Genomic DNA, 27,903 nt, shown 5'->3' on the forward strand with positions numbered 1-27,903 from the left:
GTGAGGGGCTGCTGTGCCAGGACAGGGGCACGGGGCAGGGCTGGAATTCAGGGTGAGGGGCTGCTGTGCCAGGACAGGGGCACGGGGCAGGGCTGGAATTCAGGGTGAGGGGCTGCTGTGCCAGGACAGGGGCACGGGGCAGGGTTAGAATTCAGGGTGAGGGGCTGCTGTGCCAGGACAGGGGCGCGGCGCAGCACGGAGCGGTGCGGCAGAGGCGGGCCGGGGTAGGTGTGCCGGGCTGGGGAAGGGGCGGGCAGCGCCGAGCCGCCCGTGCGGTGCCGGAGGAGGCGGCGGCGCGGGGCAGGGTCCGGGCGAAGGCAGGAGCGCGGCTTAGCAGCGCCGGTGGGGCTGTGCCGAGCCGAGCCGAGCCGGGGGGAGCATGCCGTCCTACACCGTCACGGTAGCCACGGGCAGCCAGTGGTTCGCGGGCACCGACGACTACGTGTACCTGACCCTGCAGGGCACGGCGGGCTGCAGCGAGAGGCACCTCCTGGACAAGCCCTTCTACAACGACTTCGAGCGCGGCGCGGTGAGTTCAGCGGGCGCTGCCCCGGCCCGCACCGCGCACCATCCGCCGCCTTTCTCCCCGCGCTGCCCCGGCCCGCACCGCGGTGCCGCGGACGGTGGAGCACCAGCGGCATCTCGGCCGCTCGCTGTCCGGCATCTCGAGGGGCTGGGCAGGGCTGGGCTTTCTTTAAATTCGTGTCCGTGTGCCGGTGCTCCGGACAGGGACACTGAGACTGAGGCACCCGCTGCCCTCCCCGGCCGCCCGTCATTCGCATCCCTGCCCTAGGATTTAGCCCTGGCTGTGGTTAGTGAGGCGTTGGGAAAGATGGGTCTGGCTTACAATGGGCTTTCAGATCTCCTCATACTTTCTTTACAAATACTAAAAAAACATTGTGGGTTTCCTGTTGATAGTCGATGTTTAGGGTCAGTCTTTACTAATAGTCAGAGCCCTGTTATCTCCAAAGAATTAAACAAAGAGGTGAGAACATCCAATGAGAATTACAATGCCTTCCAAGAGAAATGTAGAGGGCAACTTCAGTGAAAGCTGAAAAACAGCATGAATGTGTGAGAATGAAGTTGTGGCTGGGCTGTCAGCTGGGCTCTTCTAAGCTAGATTTCTGATGTGTGCTGTGCCCTGTCCTCTCTGTGGTCCTATCACAGTATTTGGACTATCCAAATGTAATTGCTTATACTCTGACCACTGGTTTAGAATGGCATTTATTTATTTGCTTACTGTCCACTCTGGAAATAAAAGAGCTTTCTTTTTTTCCCTTTTCCAAAATATGTATTTTACTTGGAAACCAAATTCACCATTTCTAGAAGGTCTGATGAGATACAAACAACTTTGAAAGTTTTAAAAAGGTATTCAGAAGTTTGAAAGTTAAACCTACCACCACATGTACAAGTGAGTCTTTACTGTCAAGGTGCTGCTTTGCCTTGAGGTGTGTTTTTTCAACGATGTGGTTCACAGCCTGAATTAGGTGCGTGGTCTCTTCTGTGTTAAACAGCATGGACATCCTTAACAGAAGTCAGCATTTTGAGTAGGTGTTGATGGTATGTGTAGTTGTGGTCACCCATTTACCAGCCACTGCTATTGAAGTTAATTTTCTTTCATGATTAAGCATTCGTTAGCATAGAACCTTGGTACCTCAATTTCCCAAATGGACATCCAGTCATTGTTTATCTCTTATCTGCTGAGTAGTCACATACTTTCAGCAAAACTGAACAACATTAGTAAGAGAGGTTGAAGGAAACCTCAGACTGTCCTGAAAACTTATGGTTAGGGCGCTCTCCCAGGAGGGCTGAGCCCTGCCCAGCTGAGGAGATCACCACCAGGGTCTTAGTGACCAGGCGGTTTGCTCTTATTCCTGGGCTGCAGAAGAGGGTTTCAGCTGGCTCTGACTGAGAGCCTGGCTGTACTCTGAGCATTCAGTTGCACTGGATCCTGTCACAGGGAGAAAATGCCACGATGGGAGCTTTCAGGATCTGCCCAGCAGTAACTGGTAAGCTGCTGTGGGACCAGGTCCAGCAGGAGCAGAGATACATCCACTGGGTGAGGGAGCAGCAAACAGAGGGTGTGGATGTTAGTAGCAACAAATACACAGTTTGTTTTTCAGCATGTATTTATTGCAGATAATGAGAATAACTCTGTGTTCCATAAAGTGTCTGGCTCATTGGACACTTGCAGTACAATGTGCTAAGTTTTGGTTTTGAGGATGTTTTCTTGGGGAATGCAGCCTGTTTCTCTAGGCACCTGTTCAGATTACATTGTGCCCAAAACACCGTGAGTCTTAATAAAATGTTGTGCAAGGAAAAAAGAAAAGAAAAATACCAGTACAGAACCAAAAAAAATTAAACTGAAGCAGGCCAGAAGACTTTGAGTTTGGTTGGTTTGCAAAATGTAGCAATGGTTTTCACAGTTCTGACTTTAGTATTTCTTTCAGTACCATCTTTATATTTTTTTCCTGCAAAGCAATTCAATTGTTAATCCATTTGCAAAACAAATGTCACTTTTTAGTGGATGAACATAATTTTGCAGTATTATTTTGTCTTTGTCTACTTTCCAGGTTTGGGATTTTTTTTCCTGAATGTTGGGCCAGGCTCTGTAGTTCCATTATCCTCATAATGTCTTAATTTGCATTATTGCAAATTGTGCATATTACTAGATGTGATGAAAGAGGGCATGGGCCAGATCTGAGTAGGAGATTTGCATGGCAAATGTTGACTGAGGGAAAAGTATGTGGAAAAGTCTGAAGGGATTTGCACAGTGGTGGCTCAGTTGTAGTTTTTCTGACTTACTTCAAGCTCTGGACACAGGGAATGTTGAAAGTCATAATTTCTTTGTGTAGTGTCTTTTGGGTAAATTCCTCTGGTGCTGAGTGATTTCAAAGTTTTATGGTGTCACCCAGTTCTCTCTTTCCTTCCTGTTCCCCTTTCATCTACTTTTTGCTTTTGTTGAAAGAAATGTACTCACATGTATTTCCAGAAAGGAAATATAGCTCTTTCCAATTAGAGCTTTGTGCTTATAGAAAGAGGAGTTGTCTGTGCCATCCTTTTTCCAATATAAGAGTAGTCAGTAGGAATCTTTTCTCAAAAAGAGAAGACTTAGGTTTTGCATGAGATTAAATTGCTTGGACAGGATGGTACAGGAGTTCAGACAGTCCAATACTCTTCCTTACTTCTGTTCTCTCACTCTGCACTCAAACTGTATAAAAGCTCCTAACATCTCTGGCAGCCACCCCGGTGTTTACCAAGGGACCTCATACAACAAATGTCATAGAAACCTTGAGCAACCAAGTGTCAGTTCTTACCTGAGCCTTGCACATTCTCTGTAACCTTTACTGTGTTAGCAGAATTGTCATCTGAGGTGATCCCATCACAGTGCTGGCTTGGAGGCAGCAGAAGCTGTGAGGTACCAGGAGGGAGCCCTCCCTTTCAGAACTGCCATTAAAATTGGAGTTGTGATGGTCATAAAAAGATTAAAAAGCTTCAGGAACATTTAGGTTACTTGCAGGTCCTTTTTTCATTACATCAACAGTAACTATTTTAGGGCTTTTGTAATATAGGCAAGTAGATTGTTACCAGAGGAATGAGTTTCTTCTGAAGGTTGGCTGTCAATGTGACATTTCTATCAATTCCTTAGATCTGATTCATATTGCTCTTTAATTTAAATCTTACATCTACGTATACCTAGGTGTGACATTGTCCTTAAATTTTTCTGTACATCTGAGCCTTACAAACATGAAATGTATAATTGTCAAAAATCATAGCTGTACAGACATAAAATGTACCATTGTCGTCATTTTAAAAAGTAGACCAGGAAGCAAAAGACAGCGAGTGGATTTAGGTGATCTAGATACTGCCCTTAGTCTGAAGCACACATAACTAACACACAAAGGTCTTTAAATTCCTAGTGCCATGTTTTAATCTCATTACCATCTTGCCACTCCAGTTGCATGAGTAGATGTGCCCTAGCAGTACCTCCTTCAGCTATTGCTAGGAAAGTAGTGAATGGTTTCATGGCCTGCATGTTTTTCTAAGACTTGCAAACATTTCAAGGAGTAATACTGTTTTTAGGTTGCATACAAAAATATTTCTCCATTTCTGGAGTGTTTTGCATGTTATTGTTTGTTCTTTTAGTCATCTTTCTGTTGCACTGCAGTCCAATAATAGGACTTCCTTTTTTCACCCACAAGAAGCTGGAAAGCTGTGTGAGGAAAGACCAGGTATGTCTGTGTAGTGCTGGTGATGCTTTCTGCATGTGCAGTGGATCACTGGCTGTATTCTGCTCTGCAGGTTGACTCCTATGATGTGACTGTGGAAGAAGACCTTGGAGAAATTCAGCTAATAAAAATTGAGAAACGAAAATACTGGTACCAGGATGACTGGTACCTTAAGTATATCACTGTTAAGACACCAGTGGGTGACTATTTGGAGTTCCCATGTTACCGCTGGATTACGGATGAAAAGGAGATTGTCCTTCGAGATGGAAGAGGTGAGAGCCATAAGAAACCATATTTCCTGCAGAACACCTGGAATTTTTTCGTCTCTCCTTCCCATTTCTCCATGTAGCTCCCAGTCTTCTCTCGCAAATTAAGACCCTGCTGCATCCTAGAGAATGGGCTTTCCCTACGGACTAGGAATACTTTCTGAGCAGCTCGTTGGGCTAGGCACTGGCCGTGGCGTTGGATGTTTTGGGAAGCACGCACAGGGAAGAGTCGTAATGCTGCCTTGTTACACTGGTCTTGAATTTGAAGGCTGACTCTAATGCCAAATTTTTGACTATTTTCCCACTGCTGGAAGCCCTTTTGATCTAATTAGAATTAGTGTTCCCTGCCTGTTTCATACTAAGCTCCTAAGTGGCCCATGATTAATTGCCTGCAAATTGTCTTGTTTTTATGAGAGTGAAATAAAATCCCAAAGTAGGCTGCTCAGCAGGTGCAAACTGAAACAGCAGCTTACTTTTCATTCATTCTCTTTGCATGCTGTCAAGTCCAGGACAAGGCAGGGTGATGATTATGATGGCTGCAAGTAATGGGGACCAACTGAGAAAAGTGTTTTAAGTGTCTCTGACACCTACTTGCCATGACCAGGGTTTGGGCAGACATTTGTCACTGATGTTTGCTTGTTCCCCTCTCTGCTCCCTGGGGTAGGTTGGCCACTGTAGTGTTCTGCAGCATGAGTGCCTGAAAACAGCTGAAACAAGTGGGAGGTGGTACGAAATAAATGCTTTTATTCCCCTTAAATTTTTGGCTACTCCTGGCTGGGGCGTTTTGTCTTTGAAGTCTTTTGTCCTATAATAACAGTTATGTGTCAGTTTATTTTTGGTCTTTCAATTTTTCATAATTTGCTTTATAGCAACTGTAACACTTCATGGAAGGCAGCTTTGCGTGGCTTTCAGAGTATGGTGAGGTAAAGGACAAGAGCAAGTGAAAGTCTGTTGGTAAATTGAACACAACCACCTGGAAACCATTAGCCATCTATGTTATCAGCTGTATTACCTCTGATATTTCCAACTCCAACCCCAAACAGCTTTTGTCATGAAACTCTTCCTGGTTTTATCTGCCTCCACATTTGTGTATGTAAAGTGAGTCGTGTGCCTTGGCCTTTCTCTGATCACTAAGGAAGTCTCTGTGTTATTTAAAGTTATATTGAATTCATGGTCAGAAGAGCAAAATGTCTGGAACTGAAGCCTCACTGTTTTTTCTTTCTGTTCTCATGACTGGAAGATGTGATTATTGCCCCAGGCTGACAGGGGAGAGCATTGCTCAAGAAGAGAAGCTTGGAGATGTTTCCTGGAGATGTCTTTTAGCAGAGAACTGGAATAATGTTGTGGTTTTCCTTATTGATGGAAATTCCCCTAGGTACTGAGCTGTAAAACTAGTTCCCATGACCCTCTTCAGACCATTTAACACTTGCTATATACAGCAAGTGTCTGCATTAGAAATCCTGGGTTCATACACAGTTGAGACAGATGTTCCTAGCTTGAGCTAGCTGCCCCTTGGAAGCACCAAGTCAGGAGCTTATCTTCTTTCACAGATTCTCTAAGGACCTGTGTGTCTACTCAAAAGTACTAAATTGGATCATGTAAAGGTTTCCCACAGAAACTTCGAAAAGGTATAGATCAGAAGTTTGAAGGCTTGAAAACTTTGCTGTCCTTCTCAATACCTGGGCAGTGATAGGTAGAGGAGCCTCATAGCCCTGTCTCTTTTCCCTGTTAACAGCAAAGCTCCCCCGAGATGACAAGACTCAGATTCTCAAGCAGCATAGACGCAAAGAGCTCGAGTCCCGTCAGAAAATGTACCGGTGAGTTTCCCACTGCTCCAGGGTCTGTCCTCATCAGGTCAGAGTTTGGCGGGGTATGTTCACATTATCATATGGCTCTAATTACTCAACTGCTGGATAAGAGAAAGCCTAAGGTATCGTGTTGGCCATATGTGGTTTTTACTTAGATGGAATTCATTGTAAGTGATGATCATCCTGGTGCAAGTGGCATTATGAGATGCTTGTACCTCAGATAAGCCTATCTGGAAGACTTAACTGGGAATTCAGTGATACAGCCTCTGTGTGGGCCCTCTGGCACACCATTGTGCTTTCAAGGAAGATTTGAAGGCATATTTCATTTGCCTGTTACAAGCAGTACTACAGTTTTGGAACATGATCTGAACATGTCAGCTTTTACTGGAGCTTTTTGGCTGCTGAACCAAGCTAGCTTTAGTTGTTGCCTGCACCAGGGTGCAGTGAAGATCTGTCCCTGTTTGAGTGAACTGGAATGTGCTAACAGGACACAGTTGTATATTATATGTATATATTTCATATGTATATATTATACTGATATAGACATTTTTTCCTAGTCTGTGTCAAAATGAGAAAATTCTGTCTTTTCTCAGAGGGTGACGCCAAAAGGCATTAGACATTGCCTTTTGCTAGAGATGTGCTCTGTTAAAATAATGAAAGTTTCTTGCACTTGTACCTCATTATTGGGAGAGTAAGGGTTAAGGCAAAGGGTCTGTTCAGAATTGATGGATTGAGGCTTGGTGTATGTGTTGTTCATTTCATTTGAACGAGAAAGGCTGTTCCTTAAAAATTATGGGAAGTAGAGCAGAGGAAAATATGGTTCAAAAAGAGGTGTGACACAAAATTTTATTTACATATGCAAGAAGGAAGGCAAAACCATTTGTAATTTCAGGGAAATAGCTACTTAAAATTCTGATGCATAGCTGATAATACACAATGCAGTCTGTGTGTGGCAGGTAGTTTGGAAATACCATGGAAACAGTATTCTTTACAATTCACTTTCTTTTGTTTTGAAATAAAAATGGGGCAAAGAATGTGTGCCATGCCCATTAGGAGGTTAAACAGTTGAATCAAGACTCCTGGAGAGTGCCTTTTGAAGGAATCTTAAATAAATGCCTGAGTAGTGTTAGCTGCTGTATCTCAGTTCTGCAAAATGTAGTCCCAGGAATGAGCATGCATTGGGCAGCTGTCTCTCTGTCCCCTCCTCCCACAATACATTTGAAGCTACTGCCAGTTTCAACCAAATGTGGCAAGTGTGTAGGAGTATCACAGACATTAAGTTACTTCAAGCTTTGTGAAGGTAGGTGGCCAAGTAGATGCCTTCCACTGTGGTTCAGGACTCTGTGGGGTACTGGTAGGTACTGATGTGGTATAAATCACTTACTTTGGCCCAAGTGAGTCTGCCACAAACTTCCTTTAGAGCTGTGAGTTACCGAAGCAGTGGAGGTAAAGGAAAGACACAGCTCCTATGCTGATAAGGTTATATGGTTAGTCAAATCTCTCTTATTTTCTCAGCTGGAAGGAGTGGCATCCGGGCTTTCCCCTGAGCATCGATGCCCATTCTCACAGTGAGCTGCCTCGTGACATCCAGTTTGACAATGAGAAGGGCATTGACTTCATTCTGAACTACACAAAAGCGTAAGTGTTTGTGGAACTTAAGGAGTTTTGCAGAATCTCTTTTGGGGCAGGGTAAGGATCTGATCACCTGTTAGGTTTCATTGAGTCTCAGAAGTGGATTACTTTCTCCAAGCACTGGATCAGCAGCCAAACAAAGTAGAAAAGTAGGAATTTAATGGATTTGTTACTTTATTTTTTAGTTATCAATATTTAAGCTTTTCAGACTGGGAACTGACTGAGCCTCTGCATTCTTGTTAGCCATGGTTTTGGCTGTAGGTGGATGGAGGAGACACTGGTGAAAAACATCAGCAGAAGGACTAGAGGCACCTGAGACCTTGAGCTTTTGACTCAGTTCTCAGCATTGCCCCCCGGAGATAACTTTTCTTCTCTGACTCTTGGCGATAATTAAACCTTCTGATGGCATACACAAAGAAGATGGTTATCAGTGCACCCTTGTCATCCTGCTGGAGAAAATCTGTTCCAAGAAGCTCATCAGTTATCCGCACCTGAGTGTAATCTGCTTGGGGGGGGGGGCAGCCAAGTCACTGTCCACCCACTTGCACACGTCATGTCATTGAGGAAGACACTGGATGGCCAATGGATGAGCCTGAATAATAAATTCTGCAGGGCTCTGGAATAATACAGGGTTAGTGAGGTAGAGGGACCTCTCTGACCTCTGAGTCTCCTTCTGTGCTGTCTCAAATGCCCAGGTCATATCACACTGTCTCAGATATCCCACCATACTATCAGCTGGTGGAACAGTCTGACATGAGACAAGACTGGTCATTACATGTCAGAGCATTCTGGGTATTTTTTTATTTATTCATTTATGCAGCTGAATTCCACTACTGGTACAGAGTCAAATCAGCATGGTGTTAGCCAGTGCAAAACAGCTGTTCCCGGGCTCATAGAGAAGATCTGAGTGATGCAGGAGCAACAGCACCTGAATGCCAGAGATGAGAGGTTTGCCATTAGGAGATATAAAACAGTTTGGAGGCTGCATTCCCCTTCAGCAATCCCATCCTGCCAGGCTGTGGCATGTTGTTAGAGGTCCTGAGTCACTGCCAAGTGAAACTTGAAAGCAATTCAACAGAGTGCAGGAACTTCTATCTTTGTCATTAGCTGTAAGGGGCCCTCCCCATGAAATAGGAACCTGAAACTGTATTGCAGAAAGCCAGACATTCTGGATAACTGGTATGACACAAAAGAGGTTTTTCCAAGCAATAGCAATGCTTCTTGTCTGGCACATTTGGCTGAAAAATCTAGACCTATGTTTTTGGTCGAGTGAATTGTGAAAATCTTTGCAGAAGAGTTTGATAGCCCTTATGTAGCCACCCTGATGTGCTTTGGAATCTTGGGACAACTGTTTGCAGGAATGGAGTGGAGAAACATGGGTGAAGGCATGGGGCCTGCCTTTGGTTTGAGTGCAGTAGGAAGGAAGATAGGGAGGTGTGTCTGGAAATCCAAAGGCAGGTGTGGAGCTGCAAAGTGCAGCAGTGGGCAAGGAGCACTTTTAAGGGAATATGTGAGAGCTGGGAGTGTTGTATGAGACATAGGAAGTCATGGAAGAGGGGAGGGGAAAAGCCCTTTTTCATGGGGCATGCAAAAATGAACTTAGAAAGAGGGAGATACGTCTTGGATATTCTTTATGCTGTTGCATGGTTGGATCTTTAGGTGCTGTTGACAGTGGATAACTCTGCAAGTTTAAAGGATTAATTGTGTGTAGGCGGAGATAATCCTGAAGATGTCTGGTGCTGATGTGACCTACACTATCTAGCAAATGGAAACTCTCAGACTGGAATCTGTGCCAGAAATGCAGGCTTGTGTATCTATTTTGGACTAACGTTGCATTTGGGCAGATTATGTTCTACAAGCAAGTCTGACTTTTTTTCCTTGCTCTGGTTTCTAGTATGTGCCAGAGACTTTAAAGAAGTACTTGATTTCTTGGGGAAAACAGATTTTTATTTCCTAAGTCCTGTGGAAGTTTGTTCCAACATAGGAAATATGAAGAACCTCCTCCTTTTGGAAGTAATTTTCAAAACCTCTGGGAATGGATGTGTGCCTGGCATTCAGCAGGTCAAACCACAGCAGGTTTGTGACTAGATCCCAGGTGCTGTGCCTACTGCTTGGTTTGATCAGTAGCCCCAGGTAGGAAGACTTGGGCAGGAGAGGAGCAGTACATATCAGCTTATATGTCAAATGTTCTCTAATCTTAGAGCAGTTCTGAAGGAGGACAGAGGCTCTACAAGACCTTTAGTTGAAACTTTCAAATGAGTCAGTCTTGAGTAACTCTTATCAAGCTATCGAGTCATGTTTTTTCAAATAATTTAACCTTCTGGTGATGGTCATGCTGCCTCTTGAAGTTCATGTGTGATTAGGATACCTGGTCCCTATCAGAAAGTCCTGCCCAGCAGTTACCCTTGCTTTGATCCTTGTACAATGATTCTGTGCCCCTGTCAGGTGTCTCCTGGTCTAGCCTAGGCAGTTGTGTGAGTTTTACTTCCTAGCATGCCTCCAGGCACCTCTTACCCTTGACTGCCATCTGCAGCAGCAGAAGCAGTCCATTCTGCGTGCACCCCTAAAGGGCTTAGTGCAGAAGCAGCTCCTTTGTCTGCATTATGGTCATGTTGGTCTGGAGCCTTCCTTCCAGGTTACCACTGGCTGTTCTCCAGGCTTTTGGTCCTCTCCAGCCAGTTCTAATCCAGTCTTTTGTATACGTTTGCTGATTGTAAACCCAGCCTCCTGGGATTCTCCTCAAATTCTTCTTGGGAGGATTTCCTGCAACACTGTGACTTTTCTTTACTTTGTTGTCTGCCCTGCATATCTTTGTGTGCTGTGTGCGCTTTTATTTGTGCATTTGAAGTGTTAGTGGGAAGCCAGCTTTGTTTTTCAAATTCATTATTTGCTTTCTAGTCAAGTAAATGATTTCTATCTAATAACAGCAGTTTAGCATTTATGTAATAATTTAGGACCCATCATCTCAGATGACGGGAACTTGCTTGGCTGTGCTGTATTTGCTGAATTAGCAGATGAAGTCAGACATTTCTGGCTCCCAGCCCGCTGTGTTCATGTGATGTCTGCAACCAAGGGACTTGGTTTCTGAGGTTAAATGTGAGCGTCAAGTTTATCCAGCAGCTCAAGTAACTAGAAAGCCCTCAAAAACTCAGGCCTCACACTTTAGGGATCCAGTCTGGCTGTGGTCATGTAGATACTTACAGTATCTGTTCCTTTTTTTTAGGAAGAGTGGCTGACTGATCCTGGGTTATGTTCTGACTTTGTGCACCTCTCTCAGTCTCTTTGTGTCACCATACCACTTTCTGAACTGGTGTTAGCAGTGCTCTCAGCACTCCCAGCTGATGCTAACCACTGACAATGTGTGAAGCACTAGCTTTTCTGACTACAGTTTTTATAGGTCCTAAAGCACTGCCATTGTAGGCTGCCAAGAACAACTCTAGAGTGGAGTTCTGTAAACACAATAGCCAGAGCTGCGCCCTTGGTGTGCCTTTCTGCCTTGTGTGTAAAAGTACAGCCTGCAAATTTAATTCTGTAGGAACTAATCCCACATGCCATCACTCAAAATTTACTATGTTTAGATATATAAAAGCGTGGAAAATAATAGGAATGGGTATTGAGAAAGCTGGAGATTATTTTTTTCAGATACGTTTTGTTTTGGTTTATTTTTAGGATGGAGAACCTTTATGTCAACCGTTTCATGCACATGTTCCAGTCCTCCTGGAGTGATTTTGCAGATTTTGAGAGGATCTTTGTCAGAATCAGTAACACAATCTCTGGTGAGTTTATCAGCATTTCCTCGTGTTTGCATCATAGAGTGACTAATTAGTTGTCTTGTACATATTTGATTAGGATGGAGGTGGCTGACTGGCTCTTCTGTGTCAATAAATAAATTGTAATCTCAGGCTGGTGATCACACCATCAACCCACAGGACTAAAAAACAAAGCTATGATCTCACAAGGAACTGAAATTACTGGTAATTGCTTGGTGACCTTCTCTGTCCTGAGCTGTGCTGGAGGTCAGGGAAGCTGGGTGTCATGGTCCCTTTTGGCTTTTAGAAATGTATTTTCAAGTATGTTCAAGTCCCATAGGACAGATTTTCGTAAGTATTTTGTGTCTAAACCTAGAGATAACTTAGTGGGAGTGCTTTTCAGACCATACTAGCTGTTGAGGTGTTTTTGAAAGTTTGATTGTCCATATCCCACTTCATCCATCTAAATACACAGAAAATCTTCAGACAGGGAAGTCTGGTAATGTTCTCTGCTAAGGGCAAATATAAGGGTGACCCCTCTTGCCTCTGACACAGACCAGATCAAAGGCTGTTGCCTGATATCCCAGTGCTCAGTTGCACTTTGCTGCTAAAAGTCCTGGCTTCTCAACCCTGTTGCAACATGGGGAGGGTACCAGTGCCTTGGTTCTGCTGTCATAAGACCTGTTCCCATCACAGACCCGTAGCTCCTCTCAGTTGGTTCTCTTGGACCATTTGTGTCAGTTACATGGGTGAGATCAAATGTTTTTCAGGAGTAAATTTATCCCCACAGGGCTTATTTTGATAGAACTCATTTCAGATATGAAAACCTATGCTGATGGGCCAGCAGATCTGGGGATGGGTTGCAAAGAGCTGGGAATGACCTGGAAAGTGTAACTTCTCCACCTGGTCCTCAAACCATAATCCGAGGAACTGTGCTTCTTACTGGAAATTTGTGTGAGCTAGACCTGAAAAAAGCTTGTGGCATTTGTCCAAAATGTCACTTACCAAAAATGTGTCAGCATTTATGCATATTGAATTAAATACCCTCCTGTGCTTGCCATTTCATACTCCCATCTTCTTCTTAGAAGACAAAAATCCCCATCTAAGAGAGTGAATTTCACTGTTGCTGTCAAGGATGTTCTGTTAAAAAATCTGTTAATGTAGTATTGACATATAAAAGACAAAATGCTGCTTTTCTTTAACCCTTTTTAATACAAAAATCTTAGAAGCTACTTAAAAACCCAGTAAAAAGAATTGGAGATAGTCAGGGGTTTTGACGTTTGTGGTGCCATTTCTGTAGAGCTGGGCTGGGGAGCTTTCGATGTGTGAGCCAGGCCCAACCTTCTGCTATCACCCATGGTTACTTTATCTTAGTGTGTTATTGGATATAATGGATGCACAGCCTACTTTAAGTTGGTTAGTGTGTGACTCCTCAAATTTTTTTTGTTTTGACTCTGCAAAGGAAAATGCTTTTCCCCCCTTCTCTGAAGTTCTACTCTTCTTCAGGCTGTCTAGGGATCAGTTCACAGAAAAAAGAGCAATTATGCATTTCTTGGGTATAAACCCAAGCACACAAGGTGGCAGAAGTATTAAAAACTAATTACAGCAATTTGTTACATTTAATAAGATTGCTTCCTAAAGTACTTTTAACACAAGAATTAGATACGATCTACAATTAATTTCATTGATAACATTTCCATACTCATGAGGAAAGCTCCAATTCTGTGACATTTAAACATTAAGCATCAGCCTCAGTTATGTTAACGTGAATCTCAGTTTGCTTTTTTGCAAGCCTTGGCAGAAACAGGGTTAATGGAGAGGTGGTTCAAGGCATTTTTCAGTCATGCAGTTTCTGTCCAAGGTGCTGAGTCATTTTTTTCTTGATGCAGACTTCAGATACAGCTCCAGATTCATAATGCAGTTGACGGAGATAATGTAAATGTCATTTTATATAAACTTTACTTTTTTCTGCTTTATGAGAAAGCATTGTGGGTTTCAAGACCTTTTTTTTAATTATCACTGCATTCCTTTGGGGCCTATATTTTTAATCCTTTTACCCTTTTTAGAAAAATTAATTGCTTTCAGAAAAAGTCCTGCCTTGTTTAAAACTAGACAGTTGTGGAAAACTTCACTACCTTCATTTTTCCCCTGAAGACACCAATAGCATTTTTCACATTAACTGAAGTGGCGACATGACATTACAAATCAGAGCACTGCAACTATGGGAAATATCCAGTAGCACTACATATGTAATAGTAAAGAGATGGAGTATCCAAAACTAGAATTTTATTGAGATGTTAATCTGGGTTGATTGTTGCAGTGGGGATCCTGCAACACGCATATATCAAACCAGGAGTCCCGTGGAAAGGAAATATATATGGACAGACAGATTCTTGATAGCTGTTTCAGAGATGTTTATTTCTCCAGCCGCATGGCCGGGGCTCTGCCGAGGAACTGTTCCAGTCACGGGACCAAGGGTCCTTCTGCCCGCGCAGGGAACACAAACCAACCAATGGGAACGAGGCTGAGCAGGGACAGGGAAACCCCGTGTCTGTGCCCTCAGGGCCCCTCTGCCAGGGCTACACGGCGGGGGAGGGACCCCAACAGTTGATGTTAGCAACTGAAATATATTTAGAAAGAAAACAAGTCAAGCAAAACAATGAATGAGGAGTTTTATTGAGTCGAAGTCCAAACACTTCCCCAAATGTCCCTCACCCAGCTCTAGCTAAAGGAACTACTCCAGCCACTGCTGTTCTTTCCCTCCACACATTGCTGTGTATTTCCTTTCTCTTGCTTGTGCCATCTGTTTTTTGAACTTATCCCTCTGTACTGCATGCCTTGTGAATTTGAAGAGGGGGATTTAAAAATATCATGGAAGACCTGAGAAGGTGGTTTACAGGTAAAGAGAGTATTCTTCATAGAAGTGGAATATTTTATTTCTCATTGCTTCTGTACATGGAGAAAAAAGTTATCATCAATTTAATTCTTCTCAATGTGAAAAGCAAGGATTAAATTTTCCATTTATCTTCAGTGATTTTTCTTAAAATTCTGTCACGTTTTAAATCCTTTTCTTGCTGCTTTCTGTATTCCGAGTTGCAGTGCAGTCTAACAAAAAGGTGAGGGGGAAAGGAGGAATGCTACAATGCAGTGGGATATTGATGTTGTGCAGCTATTGATGCTGCAGGCTTGTTTTTCCTTTAGAATATGTGATGCAACACTGGAAGGAAGATTTTATGTTTGGCTACCAGTTCCTGAATGGATGCAATCCAGTGCTGATCCGGAGATGCACAGAGATACCCAAGAAGCTGCCTGTGACCATGGATATGGTAGAATGCAGTCTGGAGAGGAACCTGACGCTGGAGGAGGAAGTGAAGGTACAGCTCTGGGTCAGGCTGGGCTCCACCTGTTCCTTCTCACATCCTCTAACCTCCAAAGTCTGTTCTTACTGCCTTCGGCCACATCTCCTTTCTTCAGGATGTGTGATAGGTCATGGCAAAGCAGTCTCTGCAGACTGGCAGTGCTTCTGTTGGCTTTTCTCCCGCTGTCCTGGAGCTGCAAGCCATGCCTGTCTCCAGGTCTGGTGGAAGAGCTGTAACCAGGAGGTGAACAGTCCCTTTTCACTGGTTTTCTCTGAAAGATCAGGGATTGACTGAATGCCTCAGAGGGGAAAGGTGCCTCTTCCTTTTCTGGTAGGGTCTTACCATGGACATGCTGAAGAAGGGTTGACAAGGGTGGTGCCTTGCTTTTGTTTGTACGATTAACACAGGGTTCTCTTCAGCTGGCAGTGTGAAACTTGCTTGCATCTGAGTGTCACTGCGTGAGTACCAAATACAAAGATGCTCTTTGCTGAAAGGCTCACTGCCAGACTCTGCAGACATCAGTCAGGTGTTTGTGCAGTGGTACTTGCCATCTCAGTGGCATCATTCCTGAGCTGTGAGCAAGGGCACGCCAGGGGTCGCTTGTAACGACCAGGCTCAAGTCAGTCTCTGCCTAAGACTTTCCATTCTTTTGTCCCAAACTGCTTGCACACCATTAAAACACATCATGCTTCTTTTTTTTTTTCCCCCCTACAGCAAGGAAACATTTTCATTGTGGACTACGAGCTGCTTGATGGTGTGGATGCCAATAAAACAGACCCATGCACGATACAGTACTTGGCTGCACCCATCTGTCTGCTGTATAAGAATCTGGAGAAAAAAATTGTACCTATTGCAATCCAGGTGGGCTTGCTGTCAGGGTCTTTAGAGGATCACACTGTTTGTTGTCTCATTTTAAACATGGAAGGACTTGGAGTTTCATATTTTTTTTATATCTTTCAGCTTGGTCAAAAGCCTGGACCAGACAATCCCATCTTCCTTCCTTCAGATGCCACATATGACTGGCTGCTAGCTAAAATTTGGGTCCGCTCCTCTGATTTCCACATGCACCAGACAGTGACCCACCTCTTACGGACACACTTAGTCTCAGAGGTGTTCAGCATAGCTATGTTCCGGCAGCTGCCTGCTGTACATCCCCTCTTCAAGGTTAGTTCTTGCATGAAGGGAGGATGTCTGTGGGCCAAGGTGGTTATCACATCAGTTGGACAAACCAAAAGGAAGTTCTAGTGAATGTTCAGCTGAAATAGTTTAACTGGCTGCCCTGCAAGATAAGATACAGCTAAGCCACCAGGACTTCAAACTTTACATCTGGCTGCTGTTGAATTCAATCTGAGAATTTTCCTTCTTTCATTGTTTGTTTCATTTCTCAGCTCTTGGTGCCACATATGCGGTTCACAATAGCCATCAATACCAAAGCCCGAGAACAGCTTATCTGTGAATGTGGCCTTTTTGACAAGGTAGGTAATCCTCTCTGTGAATCTTCACTGTTCATGTCAGTTCATGGTTACTCCTGGTTCTTTGTTGTTCTTCATGGTTCCATACGTACATATCCTTTAATCACATATTGCCTTGTTCCCTGACCTTTCTATTAAAAGGCAAACATAAGCAATACCACCCAAGAAACTGGCACACAGAAGTGATGCCTCATTGTGCTAAAGATGTTGTTCTCTTTTACCTCTAAGTAGTCAAATCAGAACTGGCCAACGTCAGTCAGTATCTCACTCATTGCTGATGTGCCTTTGAGTTATAGTATAGAAGTGTACATAAATTCCTGCATGTATTTCCACATAGTTAAGTCCTCAGTTTCTTTTAAGTACCCAGTTTTTCATCTGTGAGCAAAAGGATTTGTGATTGCGAATGAAAGTTTTCATCACAGAAAGACGTGTAGGGAAGACAGATTTCTAAGACCACAAAGTGTGTTTGGATTCCAGCTTGTCTTCTTGAGTTGCCATAAGCAGCAGACTGGCTAGGATTAAATCTCAGCTTCATCTGAGTCAGTGAAACACAGCTGTATGTCATACCTTTATGGATGATTTGGGTGAAAGCTGGAGTGCATCCTCAGTAAGTTCACAGATGCCACCAAGCTGGGTGGGAGAAATGGAATGCTGCATCTAGGATCTGCAACAGCTTGGCACACAGCAGTCTCTGTGACAACATGCTGGGAGCTATGTTTGGGGAGGTTTCAGAAGTCCTTTCAAAGAGGGAGCCTGTGTTTCAGGACACCTCTGTCCTTGTTACACCACTGGCACCAGGCTGAAAATAGCTTCCTTGCCTCAGAGTTTTTCACCCAAGCAGAATAGAGAGGTTAAATCCAGACTTCTTCCCTTGTCATCTATACTCCACTGCTGACTGTGGAGACTTCCCATCCCTTTAAACAGAAGCATCATGTCCATACCCCATGCAGAGTGTGTGGGTAAGACCTGCCAGCAAGGATCCTGGAATTCCAGAATTTGTTGGTTCCAATGTAAATGAATAACCAGCCAGAGGACGGTAACTGTAAGGTCACTACTGCTACAACACTTTTATCATATGCTGTGAAAGCAACTTCTGGGAACTTCTGCACGGTGATTATCTAAAGAGTTTTGCAGTGCTGTCTGTTGTGGACATGCTGTGCTTTTCAAATGTAACATATACCGAAACACTGGCCAGTCCTCATCAGTAGCCACCCAGCAGGATTCATCTCCTGGCATAATTTCCAGGGTGACTAATGGTAGCCTGCATCCCTAAAAACTTTCTCCTAAACTATTCCATAACAGCACTGGGAGTTTAACTTAAGCCCTCTTCTAACACAGTCAGGGCTGCCTTCCTTCACACATGCACTGGTTCTGGAGCATAGGACTGCAGGGAGTGCCATGCTTTGATGTTGCTGTACTTTATTAGTGAATTCCAGTATAAGCAGTACCTATGGTGCAAACATGGATATTAACAGCCATTCATAGGAGAGGTGTGAAATCCCTGAAGTCAAAATGCACAGTTCCAGTAGGCCTCTTCAGTTTGGTACTTTGTGTGGAGATGTGGCTTTCTCCTTCAAAAACAGATTCACCAGCATTCTGTATCCCATCTTCTGCACATTTGTAAAGCCAGTCTTGGCACAAAGGGAGCATAATCTCCTACTGTTCCCATCTTGCTGTTCTTCCCGCAGGCAAATGCCACGGGTGGAGGAGGACATGTACAAATGGTGCAGAAAGCAATGAAGGATTTGACTTACAGTTCCCTCTGCTTCCCTGAGGAGATCAAAGCTAAAGGGATGGACAGCAAAGAGGATATCCCCTACTACTATTACCGGGATGATGGCATTAAGGTCTGGGAGGCCATAAAGAGGTAAAAGACCATAGTTCTAGATACTGGCTGATAAAGTCACAGAGACACAGACCTCATTTTTTTCCTGCTCGCTTTGCTCTTTATCATATCTTGTAAGCAATATCTGGGCTGTTTAGTCATGTAGTGCCTTTTCCATCCAGTATATCTCATCAGAGGAAAAATGCTTAGTCAAGCACACACTCTTGAAAGACCGTTAATTCCTGCTTTTCTCAGTGCTGTTTTCTTGTATTCTGTATTTCAGAAGACCCTTTACAAGTATGTACTCTTGTATAGGATTTCACAGAAATTTAGTGAGTTGGAATTTAGCCTGCAGAAGGAATTTAGTTATGATTTTTTTTAGCTATGCACAAGCCAAGAGAGGACTCAGTTCTCTGAGCCAGCCATGTGACCTCATCAAGGTTCTTGTGGAGTGAAAATGTAAGCTTGGCTTCCATGACAGTTCTCTTTTGAAACTCAATAAATTAGGTATAAACTGTTTAGAACAAAACCTTTCTTAAAATGCCTTAAAATTGCGAAGTCTGAATTTAATCAGGAAGGGCAGCAATTCTGAGTAAGGAGAGGTACTGCAAGCCTGCTCGACCACACAAACATGGTTCCTTTTCAGATCTGAAACGCTGCCTTGCATGATTTACATGGTTTTTATTCTGCAGTGGCATTTAATTTAACAAACAACGTATTTTTGCATGGCATAAGTCGCTTACCAAATATGCAGCTGTTTCATGACTTTTGAAAAGCATGTTCATTAAAAATCAGATCTTTTGTGTACACAAAGTAGGAGTTTTATGATGCAAGCATAATGTTGAAAGTTCTGGGGATATCTTCGTCTCCTGTGTTTTCTCTGTGTTTTGACAAGGGCTTATCTTGCAATATTTCCTGCAATTGTTAGTGCCCATTTGAGAGAAAAGGAAGTTGTAACTTTGCTGTGGTTGTTTTCTTCATAAAGTCCATTTATTTTTGTCCTCCTTTTTCCTGTGTTTTCTTTACGGGTTGAGATATGCCTTTCGAATACCAGGTAGTACTTAGTCAACTCCATTCAGTTTGACTGTTTGTGGGTGTTAACCTTGCTGGAGGATGATGTTACACTGCCTCAAACTTGGCTGAGAGCTGTGAATCGTTTGGTTTATAAATGGTGTGGGCAGTACCCTTTTGGCTGTGTGAGATCCTGACCCATCAACCCATGGTCATGCATGTGTCTGCTCACCAGAAATCTCCTACGCTGTGCAGGGCTATCAGTCTTCACTTTTTTGATGAAATAATTTCTATCCCCAGCATAACTTCACATGTGGTAGATGGTCTAGACCTGAGGAAGCTGATAAAGTTGTTTCTATAGAAACAATGACTCTCCCATGGCAAATTTGTAAACTGCTCTAGTACACAGCTTCCTATTTCTGATCTGACTGCAGATAGATACACCAACGCAAAGATACTTCAGCCCAAAAGGTCTCACCCACACTTCATATACTCATTTCTATTTGTGTGGAAGGGGGTCTAAAATACTGCCATTTTCTAAGAGGAGGATCCCCTTCCTGTATCACCTGGCACCTGTGCCAAATGCATGGAGACAGAGCTCATGCAGAGCGGCTTTCTCTCTGCATCTTGCAAAATTTTTGTTTTCCTTTATTGTCCTCTGGAAGCCAAAATTACTTAAACTTTTGCTGTTCATGCAGTTGTTTGTCTGCCTCAATGACAACTGTTGACTGGCTAATAGGAACCAAATTGATTTGTGAAAGCCTCCAAATTGCAGTAAATTGATAAAATTTATAAATTTATATTTTATTAAGGGATAAATCTCTATTGGGTAACAATTCTTGATCCCATCAGTCAGCTTCTGCAGTCAAGTGTTTCACCCTAGGGGTTGTTGTCAAAATGTTTAGCAAGAGATTATAGGTACCTGCAGAGCTAACGGAATGTCTCAGCACAGCTCCATTAACCAGTCATTCAGTCATGAACTGCAAATCTTCAGGAAATCAGGATTACCTATTTTCACTGCTTTCGAAACTACTTCTGTTATCTTAGTGTTTTAAGAGCCTTTCTTTCAGAGGTGAGCTAGCCTGGGAAGCTTTTATAGGAAGAAGGATCTTGGGAAGAGGAACTGAACAGGAAGGAGATGTCTGCTGTAAACAGTGGGCATAGGAAATAGCTCTAGACCTCTTTTTCCCAGGGGAAGTTTCCTGGACCACTTTAGTATTTCACAAAAAGGATGTCCAGTGGGAGGGGTCAACTATTGGCATTCAGGAGCAGCGTTGGAGTGTCCCACATATGGAGAATGGTACTGGTATCAAAGTCTGGGAACCCAACTGCCCGGTGTGGGAGCCACGTGGATATGCAAGAGGGAGGCTGTATGGAGTGAGGAAAGGATGTAGATGTGATGACAGAGCTCTGTGCAGGAGCAAAGCTTCAAATAAGAGAATAAAGTGCACAGGATTGTTCAGGGGTTGCAGTGTGGTCCAGGATCTTTTTGTTGGGGGAAGAAGTGATGCTGCAGTCCCAAATGAATCAAAGTTGCCTCTGTTCTTTCCCACTGCTTGTAGGAAGGAGATAGGAGGGTTTTGAGACCTTCTCTTGCCCTTCTCTCTTTCCCTGTGTAACATCTGCAAGGTCAGAAGATCATTTTCTGGAATGGCACACTTGCTTTCTCCTTTTCATTTTGTTTTGTCCATTCGTTCCTGTGTGCAGTTTTGCGGAGGATGTAATTCACATCTACTATGGGAGCGACGAGGTGGTGTGTGAGGACGTGGAGCTCCAGGCCTTTGTCAAAGACATTTACGTCTATGGGATGAGGGGTGTGAAAGCCTCAGGTAAGGTATGATGGCCCAGCCAGATCTGCAGCTTGTCCAGTCCCTGCTGACAGCAGTGCTGAGTGCACAGAACAAGTTAGAGACCCTCTCCTTGGCCTGAAGATGCTCAGTTTTATGTGTTAGACCCTGGATCAGGCCACCTCTCAGGAGACAGCTCCTTCCTTTGACACAGATTCTCATAATCAGCTTGGGCAACTTGTGTAATCTCTCTACACTGGGGACAGGTCTTTGATTTTGTCTGCTCACACTTCAAGCATTAGGGGGAGTGTCTGTGTGTGTTGGAACCACCAGGCAGACTGATAGAAACCAAGGAGTGGGAGACCCCTTGAATCCTCTCCTCCAAACCTCACACCAAATAGGAACATGTAAGAACCTCCCCAGGAGTATATTGCTGCATTTCCCATTTGTTCAGCACTTGTGTCATCATTGAACTATTCTGCTCTCTTCAGGGAAAGGTAGTCATAATTATTTCCAAGAAATATTTTCCTTTGCTCTGTCTTTTCTCTCTTTTCTTGCAAACCATTACTTGGCCATGGGAGCTCTCATCTATAACAAGGCTCAATTTGCCCACCTGAGTTAATGCTCCCCTCTCTTTCCCTAAATATGTTGCTTTTCTCTTCCACTCACATTTTTTCCAAGCAGATTTTCCAGAATTTATAGAGGTGGCTGGGGATTCTTCCTACTGTCCTGGCTGATTTACATCTGGCAACACCTCTTGGCCAGTGACCTAGGGGAGATGGCTCTGGTGTTGCCTGCACACATTTGAGTGCCAGATGTCCAGGCAAAACTGTGATGTTTCCAGTCATTACTGGTATGTTCTGGTGGATAAAAGGCTTCTGGGCTCTATCTGCCTGGACAAGCAAAGGTTCATTTTTGTTTGTCTAGTTGTCTCTTAGCAAAAGCTTAGAAATGTTCCTCCTGGTAGGAATTCCAAACTTTACCTAAGCATCTTGATATGGGACAAGTACCGAACTTTTCCAGGGCTCCAGCTGGGGTGGGATGCTACAAGCACGACTGGTGGGACGACTGCCACTACAGATGGCAAACCTGCCAGGCTTGCAGCATCTCTCTCTGCACTGCTGCTGCTCCAAGGGCTGTGTTATAGAGCAGGGCGACTTGGCGGTGTCTGTAAAGAATGGGAGGAGGCTAACTGAGGGAGGCTATGGCACCTGTTTCTTCCTTGGGAAGGCTGCTGTGATTGGGAGAATGCCAAACTCCTTTAAAGATGAGCACAGTGTACTTGGAATAGCAGGACACAGTGGGGGATGGTGCATCCTCTCCTTTTTGGGCTTGGCATCTGGCCAAGGTACCTTTTCCCTCTCTCAGGCTGAGTTCACATCTGTATCAGGTTGGTGGTGGAGACACGAAGCAGCTGGCACAGGCAGCCTGGGCAGGGGCAGCTTGCTCCAGGGTGCTAGCAGGTCTGTAGGTATACTGGGACCTGTGGTCACGTTGGGCTGGGACAGGGAGTACAGCACAGGACTGTGATTTAGTGAGGATAGGAGAGATACAGGCCTGGGGTTTCTTTGGTTGCAAAATATTTCCCTAGTCCCTGACTATTCCGTTTTTTCTTTATATAACTCCGTTCGATTATTCTCTTTCAAAGACAGCTTAATGCAACTATTTCTGTTCCTCATTCTGTTGTTTGTCTTTCAGAAGTTCTCATTTCCTCACTTCCCGTTTCAGCGAATAAGCTCTCCCTGCACTCTTTCTTGCAATACACTTGATTGCTGAACCTCAAACCTTTATAAATACAAGCACGTGGTTGCTTCCTCCTTGGCATGAACCTTCCCTGCTTGCACTGCAGACTGAAGAAGAATGGAGCATCTGAGGTCCCTGCCCTGGGGACTCTGGGAGTTCCTTGCTGCAGGGTAGGTAGGTCAGGAACACTGTTTTTTAAAGGTGTAATTATGCTTCGTCTTTCCCTTATGGAACACCACATACTTTGCAAACAGAGGCCATGCCTCACAGACTTGTGTGAAGTAAGGCTGTTTTTACAGCTGCACAGCCAAGGCACAGAAAGGCTGAGGAACTCCTGTTAGACCACAGATCAAGATTCATAGAAAGCCCTGCTCTTCAGCGACTGCTGCACAGCCCTCTAACCCATGTCTTTTGATTACTGCTGGGTAGCAGGGTCACTTCATCACTGGGTTAAGCTTTTCTTCTCCCTCATCTAGGGTTCCCTAAGACGATCAGAACACGAGAGACACTAGCAGAATATCTCACAGTGATAATATTCACCACATCAGCTCAACATGCAGCTGTGAACTTTGGTCAGGTAGGAATTTGTGGGAAGAGTGTTCTTCTTTCTGGGCTGGGAGGTACATCTATGAGGGCAGGGTCTGAGAACCATTTTTTAGTAGATGTACAGATTGACATTACTGTTTCTGGTCAAAATAACTGCAGAGCCATCTACAAATCCCTATGAAGTCTGTGGAAACTGAAGTGATTTGGAAGCTGAGAAAGGCATTTCAAGTCCTACATAGGTACCAAAGATCAGATGAGGGATTCTAGCTTGTGTATTTCAGTTTTGCTGATTTTTTTACGGGAATAATTTTTTTGAGCATTTAAATGGCATTGCTGCTCATTTCTTGAGTTTACAAGCCAAGTGGCAACTTTGAGCTTCCTCTGTGATGTTTGATGTGTCACATTCTGATAACCTGTGTTATCCCTACTTGCCTTGACTGATAGATATCTGCCCTGAAACTGTAGTAACAACCTGCCTTTCAAGTGCTGTTTCTTTCAACATCGAGGCATTTTGGAAAGCAGATTTAACAGCCAGAAGCAAATCACTCTGTCAGTCACAGAGCTTTTTCACTCTGTGGTCAGTCACTGGAGCAGGCTCCCTAGGGAAGTGGTCACAGTTCCAAGCCTGTCAGACTTCAAGGAGCATTTGGATGATGCTCTTAATCTGATGGTTTAGTTTTAGGTAGTTCTGCAAGAAGCAGAGAGCTGGACTAGGTGATCCTTTTAGGTCCCTTCCAACTTGAGATATTCTATGATTTTATGAGCTTTTTTTTTTTGCATGTTCTCACTTCAGGCATAGGTGATCTCTGAGATATGATCTCAGAGATAAGCAGAGAGGCCATTTTATTTATGATGGTTATTCCCAAATACCCTGCATCACTTTCCATGCTGACCCTTCTGTCCACCCCTGCAGCTCAGGAGCCCTGGAGAAGGTCTGGATCCTGGTGTCTAATGGACCCACACTACTGCTGTGACGTGTCCATGACCAGGGACCTCTGTAACTATTCCCATCTAACTTGTCTTGACAACTGATTGTGACAGCTCCCAGTGCCCCCCTCAGAAAATCCTGTCTGTTCAAGTAATACCAAGAAATCATCTCTTGATCTGGCATACAGAGGATATGCAGCCCATCATGGGCTTCAGCCATGGGACAAAAAGGCAGAGAGAGCTGAGGGGAGGAGGAGGAGGTGGCTGTACACTGGAGAGAGCACAATGAGCAATGTGAGCATGGCAGGTAGCTGGCACAGTGTGAGCATGGCACTTCCCCTCGGGCAGGGGATATGTATGAAGGTAATGAAAAAGTGCTTGGGAAAGAGTTCTGGTAAGTGCACCATCTCAGATGATGACAAAGCTCGGGGTCATATCTGAGGCAGATGAGACATCAGCATCTCACAGCACTGAAGCAGGCCAGAAGTGAGTATGAGTTCCCAGTCTGCTGCTCACCGTGGCCATATCAACATGCCATAGTCCATATTTCTCAGTGAACCAGCATGCTTTATCTCTCTTAGCATCTGACCACGTGGACATGCTCTGTGGGCATGTTCATGGAGGAAATTTTGCAGAAAAGAGAAGCTGGAGTAATGGGGATCGCCTCAGGTTATTAGAACTGATGTTTGTTTAATAAAATATTTGAGGCCTTAGCCAGTCTGGTGAATTTGAGCTGTCTGGCACATGCCTGTGGTTAGCAGAATAAATACTCCCATTTAGATTACCCAGCTCTCTCTCTTGTGAGTTCCTGAGCAAAACAGTAGGGACTTCCTTGTCACCTCCAGTCCTTCTCTAGAGCATCTCCCTGTCCTTAGTATCTTCTCTTTCTGAGGGGCTCATACTACAGAAGCAAACTCCCTGTTGGCAAACTCCTGATTTTCTTTGCTGTGTTCCTAAACACCAGCTGCTGCAGGTGTTCACTGTGCTCTCTTGCTCTGCTGTGCAGTATGACTGGTGTTCCTGGATTCCCAACGCCCCACCAACAATGCGCTGCCCTCCTCCAACAGAAAAGGGGACAGTCACCATCGAGCAAATTGTGGAGAGTCTGCCGGACAGGGGACGTTCTTGTTGGCATCTTGGAGCTGTCTGGGCCTTGAGCCAGTTCCAGGACAAAGAAGTAAGTCAATCTCCCTGCTCTGAGTGCTGGAGATGTGAAACCACGAGGGCCATGGCAAGACTGCACAGACTCACAAGACTGTAGTGCTGCTCTGTGCTTGACTTGACCATTTTCACTCTTCTGTGGAGCTGTGTCAGTGCTGTGGGTTTGTCCATGTTCTGCCAGATGCAAACCAGCTCTGAGCAAGAAGCTGTATTTTACTCAGAGTGTCATGCAGCTGTGGCTTGTGCCTGGTGGGCGAGGAGTGAAAACAGAACAAACCTATGGGAGGCTTTGCAGGCATGGTCTGTGGCCATTTGCCTCGCGTAAAATGAGGTTGTAGGTGCTTGGCTGTTTCACACAAGGGCTCTGTCTGGAGAATGTGTTTTGACATCCTTAAATAGAAGATGATGGACAGAGGGTACTTTAAATTCCGTTCTTCTACAAGAAGAAAGCAGTACTAGCAGAGAAGCTGTACTCTGAGGAAATAGTTCCCAAACTTCCCAAAGCAATGCCAGTGTGCATATTGGCAGTGCACTTTTCAGAGCACCCTTAGAGTCCATGCTGACTACACCAACTGTCCTAATGAACTCTGAAGGACAGTTTTAGGTCAACAGAATCTTCCACTGTCACTGAATGAAGTAGTCATCTTCCTTTTAAATCTGTGGCTGTGAATTCCCCTCTCATGCTATCCTTTTCTCTATCAGCACAGATGTTTGTGTGGCTGTACAGAGATCTGGCATAGGAAGCTCATCTGACTGACCACTGGCCTGAGCAAAAGTGCTTGGTTTTCAGTGGATGACCTCTCTTTCGGTCAGGGAGGTGCCATGTAGACACCTGAACCAGCACCACAGAAAGATGCAGGGATGGAAAGAAGCAGCCAGCAATAGAGGGAAGGTGTAGGCTAGCTTAAGTATTGATAATACTATTTTAATAGAAGCATTTGTGAGGTGAGGCTCTGGTTGGTGTTGTGCCGAATGGCGTAAAGTTGAAACAGAATTGCCTTTGCTTTCTCAAAGCATGATTTCTTGGTGTTTTTCAATTAGCTATTTCTGGGCATGTACCCAGATGAACACTTCGTGGAGAAGCCGGTGAAAGAAGCTATGGCAAAATTCCGCAAGAATTTGGATGAGATTGTCAGCACCATCACTGAGCGCAACAAGAACAAAAAGCTTCCTTACTACTACCTTTCCCCAGATCGCATTCCCAACAGTGTTGCTGTTTGAACACATAGCCAGAAGAATTTGGAGGCCTGTAAAGCTAATGCTGTTTTTCTGTTATATATGCTTCTTCAATTAGCTTTTCAGAAAAGGATAAGAAACCCACCCTCTCCATCAGAGCTGCCTTAAGTCGCTTTGAACTTTCAAAATAAATTTGGTTATGACCAATCTTGCAAACAAAGTCTAACAGACAACCCTCTAGGTCAGATTTGTTACAAATTTATTTTTTCAGGACTTTTAAACTAATCTTAGAATCAATATACATGTTTCTGTTATCTTTCCATCTCCTTGCCAAGACAGTGTAACCACAGATTAACTTACTCAATGGAAATAGTGTTATGAGCAATAAGCAAGTCACATTTTAAAATCCTTCCTGTTTTTAATAGGTGACACTGGTGACATAAAAAGATAGAATCTTTAAAGTTTATGCATTGTTTTGAATCTGATTAATGTCAAATATTTTCACTACCATTGTGAATATCTTAATCAGGATGAATGTAGAAGCAGGAAATTTTCTTAATATAGCTGATGGGGTTTTATCACTTTCTTACCAAGTTCATGTGAAATGACATCTCATAGGAGATGAAAATTTTGTACCTACATAAACATGAGTATTTTCTGCATTAAACTAGGAAGGTTTGTTTTAGCCTCTGCCAGCAGTTCGATGTCATTCACATGTAGGGACAAATGTTCTACTTCAGACAATGGCAGCAAGTACAGACCTAGCAGTGCTTATGCTCAGTTTCTGTTTCATTGCTGAGGCTGCTGGGTTTTCTGGACAATCTCTTCTGTTTTGTGGGGGATTAAGAGGCTACTTTGTATAATGGAAAAGTTTGCAGAGAAAGCTTAATTGACAGCTCCTAAGAGGAATCTTTAGATTTGGCCAATTAAGCATAACTGGCATGTTCCCTCTTAGTTATAAACCACTGAGTTTTGTCTGTTTTGTTTAGAGGTGTTTAGGTTCAAAAACTTGGGCTCTGGTAAAAGTTGAGAAAGTCACTGAGAAAAGCAAAATTGAGGTTTGTGAAATTAAAAGAGTTGTGGTTTTGCTGATTAGAATTTGGGTTTATTTGTCTGAGAATTTGTTCCTGATACTTGATCTGCTGGCATGCAGTTTGTTTTCTCAATAGATAAGTAAGTTCCTTGTGCTAATAAAACAAAACCAAACATCTA

At 43.9% G+C, this 27,903-nt stretch overlaps 1 protein-coding gene across 2 annotated transcripts; it reads left to right on the top strand.

The window, feature by feature from the left end:
* The first annotated feature begins 294 nt into the window (after nt 1-294).
* ALOX5 (arachidonate 5-lipoxygenase) lies at nt 295-27,903 on the top strand. 2 transcript variants are annotated; one of them, XM_048310717.1, is made up of 14 exons: nt 297-529; nt 4,303-4,501; nt 6,231-6,312; nt 7,819-7,941; nt 11,605-11,711; nt 14,886-15,058; nt 15,758-15,904; nt 16,004-16,207; nt 16,432-16,518; nt 18,204-18,382; nt 21,059-21,180; nt 23,358-23,458; nt 25,361-25,531; nt 26,557-27,903. In XM_048310717.1, exons 1-14 carry the CDS (start codon nt 380-382, stop codon nt 26,734-26,736), a joined length of 2,025 nt encoding a protein of 674 aa, XP_048166674.1. In that variant the 5' UTR covers nt 297-379; the 3' UTR covers nt 26,737-27,903. The 2 variants fall into 2 exon arrangements, 1 of the variants encoding a protein (XP_048166674.1); XR_007205076.1 differs by lacking the exons at nt 25,361-25,531; nt 26,557-27,903 and adding an exon at nt 22,837-23,051 and having other exon boundaries at nt 295-529; nt 23,358-23,449.

The sequence above is a fragment of the Corvus hawaiiensis genome, chromosome 8 (genome assembly GCF_020740725.1).
Source record: "Corvus hawaiiensis isolate bCorHaw1 chromosome 8, bCorHaw1.pri.cur, whole genome shotgun sequence".
Taxonomy (NCBI): domain Eukaryota; kingdom Metazoa; phylum Chordata; class Aves; order Passeriformes; family Corvidae; genus Corvus; species Corvus hawaiiensis.

Excerpts from the sequence above, each read along its gene's own strand:
- ALOX5 (XM_048310717.1), top strand. The coding sequence starts at position 380 with ATGCCGTCCTACACCGTCACGGTAGCCACGGGCAGCCAGTGGTTCGCG. Across the intron at positions 16,208-16,431 it reads CTGTACATCCCCTCTTCAAG|CTCTTGGTGCCACATATGCG; the intron begins GTTAGTTCTTGC and ends TTCATTTCTCAG. Across the intron at positions 21,181-23,357 it reads GAGGGGTGTGAAAGCCTCAG|GGTTCCCTAAGACGATCAGA; the intron begins GTAAGGTATGAT and ends TCCCTCATCTAG.